Genomic DNA, 5,969 nt, shown 5'->3' with positions numbered 1-5,969 from the left:
GGCTTATATGATTTGCTGTGCCTAAATTATCAATCGGTTTCATCCCTCATTGATAGGTTCTAGGCACAATATTAGGGGTATAATAACTTCACATTTCCGCTTTCAACGGATCAAGAAAATTGTTGAATCACTTAACCTTATAACCAAACTAAAAGCTCGTTACTTTTGTGGCACAATCAACGTATTTATGTCAATGAGTGGCAAATGTGGTATGGGTCCCCTAGCACAAACACAAACTAGTTTTACAATAGCATCTAAATAAAACCGGAGATTCTGTGGTCCCCAAAGCTTCTTAATGATTCTTGTCTGAATTTGTTCGTTGACCTTCAGCGTAGTACCATCTAGTGGTTATTTGTCAGAACTTAATCCTGCAGCGGTTTCTTCTCAAGGTTCATAGCTGCGCTTTGTGACTCAGCCAATCAAATGAAGGGCATATTGGGCCGATTCCTCTTTATTAAATTTTAATGGGTTTGTGTTGCTTTTGGCTAATTCGTTCAAAATCTTATGTATAATTAATGACCTGTGTCACATAATGTTCGGGAAAGAAATCACTTTCATGGCACGTCACAAGCAGTTTTTAGCAACCTACCATGCGTCTTCTCGTTTTGTTTGGGCTGTACGGCGTTGCAAATAAGTGTCCTTATTGTTAAATTACAGCATTCTTAATTGACAGGGCTTGAAATGTTAACGAGAAAAAGTATCACCGTTACTTCTCTATAACGCTTTTACTTTACCGTTACTGCTACAATGTACAAAATGTAACACGTTACCGTTACCGATACCGTATCTTTGCAAAAAAAGCAGATAGCGTAATAGTGCAAAATACTTCTAACACGATTCTTTATTTTTTCATAAAACCTTTCGTAAATAGTGAAAAGTGACACAAATGACGAGCATACGAGGATCAAAGGGTGCAAAAAGATACGAGGATTCGGGATTTAAGGGTAGTTCGATTTTAGTTATTTTTTTCCTTTTCTGGACACATTAAATTAACCAGTATTTCTTCCATCTTTTTTATGGATTGATAAAAGTGAGCATACAGTAAGGTAAATAGTCCACAGTTGCATGCCTGATCACCACGTGATTTTGAATTTCTTTCTGCATATTTTCCTGAATTCCTTTCTGTTATTCCTCTCCACGAGATATTTTCCCCACTTTTTCTACTTTGACACTACCGCTGTAAAAAGATGTTCCTAAGCTTGTCCATTCAACTTGTTAATCGGCAAGGAAACCTTTCTACATTTTGCCCCTCGCTAAAAAAGTATCCCCAACTGGAGGGATAAACTTGTTCTGTAACCGATATCTTTACTTTTGCAGTGTTTGTTTGAAGTTGGTTCAGTGCACATGAAAAAAAGGAAAGGAAGAGGAGCATCGCAAACGCAGACAGCACAAAGACAAGTGGATGGAGGTAAAAGATGAAAATCTTGGAAGTGCCTGGGGACGGCTAGGCAGCGGTGAAAGCCTGCGGCACCTCGGTGGCAAGGGTCCAAATCTGGGAGTGGCACTCTGATTCTTGCGTTAACGTGTAGAGACTGGAAGCTGGACAGAGGTGCGTGACTCCCAAGGATAACAAGGTGTTGTTAAGTCTTTGACCAAGTCTTGTGTGTCGACACCACCACTGGAAAGGTCAGGTTCCCAACACTGTCGACAATAACCTAGCAAGCCTTATGGCGAGGGACTTAGTTTGGCATATGAAATGCGTCCAAGCATTATTGGCAGATTGGGGCAGGCAGAGGTATTGCTTGAGGAACTTAGTGAAGGTGCCATTGGCGGATTTGAGGGCACATTGAGCGGAATTGGAAAGTCAAAGATGAAGACCGTAGAGGAAAATAGCGTGATGTAGATCCGGAAGAGTTGAAGGACTATTAGATGGGGAAGATTATTGATGGGGAGGCAATTGCACTTGTATCCGATCCTGGCCCTGGCACTGGCCCTGGCCTTGGTTATTGAGGACCTGGGGTGATTGGTAAAGGTGAGTTGGGCGGAAAAGGTGAAATCAACATAGTTCAAGTTGCTTGACGATTTCAATTGGTCTGTTGTTAATATAGAAGGAGGTGTGAGGCAGACGCCATTTATGGAAAACCATAGCCTTTGCCTGGAGGGTATTGACTTGAAGGCCGTTCTCTGGGCAAAAACCGTGGAGTGCATTGGTGGCATTTTGCAATTTCACGGCTGAATCAGCTAAGAGAATCAGGATGTCTCGGCATGGAATATAATGAAATTGGTTGATGGTGGGGCCTTGGGGAGTGAGGGCATTGGGCAGGTTGGATACATAAAGATTGAAAAGTATTGCCAATCCCCATACAGAAAACCAATGGAAATGAAGCAGCAAGGGGATACTTCCACACCAGAACGAATAGACCATCTGCGTCTTGCATAGATGTTGGCCACCAGAACACAGATTGAACGTAGGACTCCCCACAGTTGGAGTTTGAGGAATAGCCGCTTTCGGTCCACCCTATCGAATGCTGTTGAGAAATCCACAAAGCAACAGTACACGCTCTCCTCTTATTGATGATGTTGGAATGCACAATTTCATAGAGGAGAGGAGCTGCCGTGGTGGCAGAGGGGGTTTTCTGGAAACAGAATTGGAACAAAAGAAATAGATACCTACCTATCCTTGACTAATCCGGAGAAATGGGCAGCTAGTAGGGTGGACATCATCTTCAAGAAGAGGGCAATGGCTGGAATGTCCCTGGGCCCCTTCTCATGGATGAAGATAATGGCTGACTCCATCCACTCTGGTGGGAAGAAGGAAGAATGGAGGGCGAAATGCATTGGACCACTGCAGCAGGGTTGGTCACGCTCCCAATGTTGGTGGAAAAGTGCAGGGCCTCAAATTAAGCTGCACGCTTCTGGACATTGACCATGCACCTATCTTACCAAGATGTGATCAAGTACAAAAGCGGCTGGGGAGTAGGTGTGCTGGGACTTCACATCTTTAATATTACATAACATAAAGAAACCTGAGCAGAATCATATTGATAAAGTTAGAGTGATACTTTTGCCCAACAGTTTTGCTACGAAGATGATGTTTCGTTAAATGATAAAGAAAAATATTAAATTGTTTTCAAGGCTCTTAAAAATGATAGTAGGCCAAATTTTTCCCAAATTAACCATACATCTCCTGATGGTGTGTTTGGACGAGCCCATTTTCGGCACATATAAGCCATAAATTTGTGATTCACATGCTGACACCTATATCTTTCATGTCTTCCAGACTAAGATTCTTACCCAATAGTCTGTTCATTCTTTTCTTGTTCATGCTTTTTCAAGTCAAAAACAAAGTGACAGCAACCCAAAACATTTAAATCTAGCAAGTGAGAATGAAAACGTCAAAAAAGGTACAAAAAGGAGTGTCCAACTAGGGGATGGCGAAATAGTTTGCTTTTTTAGTTAAAATACTTCTGTTTAGTTTATGAAAATTAGGCACAATTCCAAAAACATTAAATCCGAAAAAAGTCATGAAAAGGTGAAATTTTATTGTTTTGGTTATTTATCTATTGTTGTGATTTTTTAGGCACAAATTGCTTGATCAATTTTTTTAAGATCTTCTTGCTCTTTGAGTTGAGAAACATACGCCAAAGAAGAATTGAAGTTCCATATATAATCATATTTATGATTGTGAGTGTGAAAATCACACTTTGAAGCAATGTGAAATCATGGTCTAGAACAAAGATGAGAGGTCTCTAAAATTAATGTCATCGCTGTTTAAGAATTTAAAGCACACAAAAACGTACGAAAATTCACAATACGCTTGAATTTACCCATCAATCCCAATCAAAATAACACATGAATTCTTTGGAAGAGATGATAAAAAAAGGAATTCATTCAAAATGGAAACAAAAGAAGTACAAAACAAACATAAATGTTTTCACCCTTCTGTTTTTAGAACAAAATAGTGGGCAAAAGCACACTTTTTCATATGAATTGTTCTGCAGAGGATGAAAAGAAATTAAGGGCCATTCGTTGTGCCTTCTGAAAATTCTTCCCCTGCCCTCAAAGAATTGCTTGATCATTTTAAGTCTCATATTTTTGTTATAGGGTCTTTTGAAAAACCATGCACCATACAATGAATGATCCCGTTTTTGTCTAATGGAGATTAGACATTTTAGACATCTGAAGATTAACTCCTGTAATCCAAGATCTTTCTTTGCCCTTGGGTCGCTGTGCCGTCAAGGTGTTCGCTGTTTTTGCATAAAGTACTTCACTCACTAATGGTTAGAGAATGGACATTGAAAGGCTCGCCCACTTCCCTCAGCCTCTTGCCAATCTTCAGCAGGCCCTTTGTTTTGGTTCTGACCTCAAGATTGCGCTTTGTTATATTTTCGAATATTATTTCGGCGGCAATAGTAGTTAGGTCACTTGTATGCCCCATTGTGCTCGACTGCTCCTCTTAATAAAAGCTTAGGGATCAATGTAAAACAAATCATTGAGCAGGGACAAACATTGCCGCCCAAGGTAGCCTTGAACTTCATACCTTTATTTCTCGTCAATTTCCCCTATAAAAGGACCAAAATCCTTGAATTTCCTCGAAAATCCTCGGTTTTATGTTATCTTATGGATAAGGTCCGTGAAAACGTGTTTTTGCCCAAAACTGACCGAAATAGGTGAAAACATTAGTTAACTTAAAAAAAAATTATTTTTCCAAACCCTCGTCATAAAATATTATTGCTTCTTAAATCATCATTAGAAAACGTGATAAATACCGTCTGGTCACCAAAGTTATGTTTGAAAATTTTCAAAATTTAAATGTGAGTGCAAAAATACATTTGATTGCAATATTTCTATTTACAATGCCACCGTCAATATTTTAACATGTAAGTTTGTATTCATTTTCGTTAAATGTCTTACAATGTGTAGCTTGCCAATTTCATTGCACGATAAAATGGCTTGCTTTTCGAAGGACGCATGCTATATAACTTGAATTTTGTGATCTTTAAATCTAGTAATTGGTACATATGATTTAGCATTGCATTGAATTGAACGGGAGTGTAGATATATTAAGCAATAACACGGCACTCTTGAAAACATAACGGGTCAGTGGCAGCATCAAACCTATTGATTTACATCACGGCACACGTTGCACACAAAATCTGAAAGATATAACAAACCTAATTCTGTCTCCGATGAGGTGCTGAAATCTGCTCCAATTGTTGTGGCCGTTTGTAAGACCCCGTGGAAACGGGCATCTTGGGCGCAAGCAATCGCTGAAACAAGCAGCTGCCCTTTCTTTCCCACAATCGTTTACTCCCTTGATGTATGTTTGGTTTGTGCTTAGATTGATTGTGACGATGAAGCACCCCACTGAGCTCTTTCCGTTCGTCTCCACGCCCACAGACACAACTCTTCTCTCATAAGGTGTTCCATCCAACCACCGCAAGCCTTCGCACAAGTCGGTCCATCCGTCAGCTTTGCAGTCTCTGGGTAAGCTTTTCGGATCCAGTCCAATATACATCTCGTTAGATGGACCTCCTCTATTTCTTACCACCCAGTTAATGTTCCACAAGTCGGGCGGTTGTTTGACAAAACTCACTTTGGCCCCTGACTCGTCACAAGCTTTTATGATGTCTTCGAAATTTTGTTCATCTTTATGAGCAAAGTAGTTGAAAACCCATCGTCCTTGGTGTTCGTAGAAGTTTTTACTTGGTCTTGGGCAAGGATCTGAAAAATGTAATAATGTTCCACAGATATAAATTTACACAGAGCTCTGTCATTCAGATTGACATACCTACGAGTCCGAATTGAATATGTCAAGTTACCTTTTGGGGAACAATCAGCCTCGCAAACTGGTTGACGAAGAGCCTCACAATCAAGAGAGGATAATTTGCCGGTCTTCAACTCAAGGCATCGAAAATTAATTTTAACTTCAATGTTGATCTGCAGATCATTGTAGTCAAAGACTTTGCCAAAAATGTTTGATAAGCGTCCGGAACAATCAGCATCACTACAAGACAACCAGTCTTCAT

The 5,969-nt window shown here is 40.0% G+C and overlaps 1 protein-coding gene across 1 annotated transcript in view; it reads right to left on the bottom strand.

The window, feature by feature from the left end:
* Positions 1-557: 557 nt before the first annotated feature.
* LOC131880727 (uncharacterized) overlaps positions 558-5,969 on the bottom strand; it is a 5,650-nt gene continuing 238 nt past the window's right edge. Inside the window, exons 2-4 of the mRNA XM_059227420.1 lie at positions 5,763-5,963; positions 5,115-5,664; positions 558-2,741 (exon numbers count right to left, since the gene is read on the bottom strand). Coding sequence (XP_059083403.1) covers positions 2,708-2,741; positions 5,115-5,664; positions 5,763-5,963 — 785 coding nt within the window. The 3' untranslated portion in view covers positions 558-2,707. The remainder of the gene's footprint in view (positions 2,742-5,114; positions 5,665-5,762; positions 5,964-5,969) is intronic.

Source organism: Tigriopus californicus, chromosome 5 (assembly GCF_007210705.1).
Source record: "Tigriopus californicus strain San Diego chromosome 5, Tcal_SD_v2.1, whole genome shotgun sequence".
NCBI lineage: Eukaryota > Metazoa > Arthropoda > Copepoda > Harpacticoida > Harpacticidae > Tigriopus > Tigriopus californicus.
Note: the sequence above shows the minus strand (reverse complement) of the source record. Positions and strands in the feature narration are given on the sequence as shown.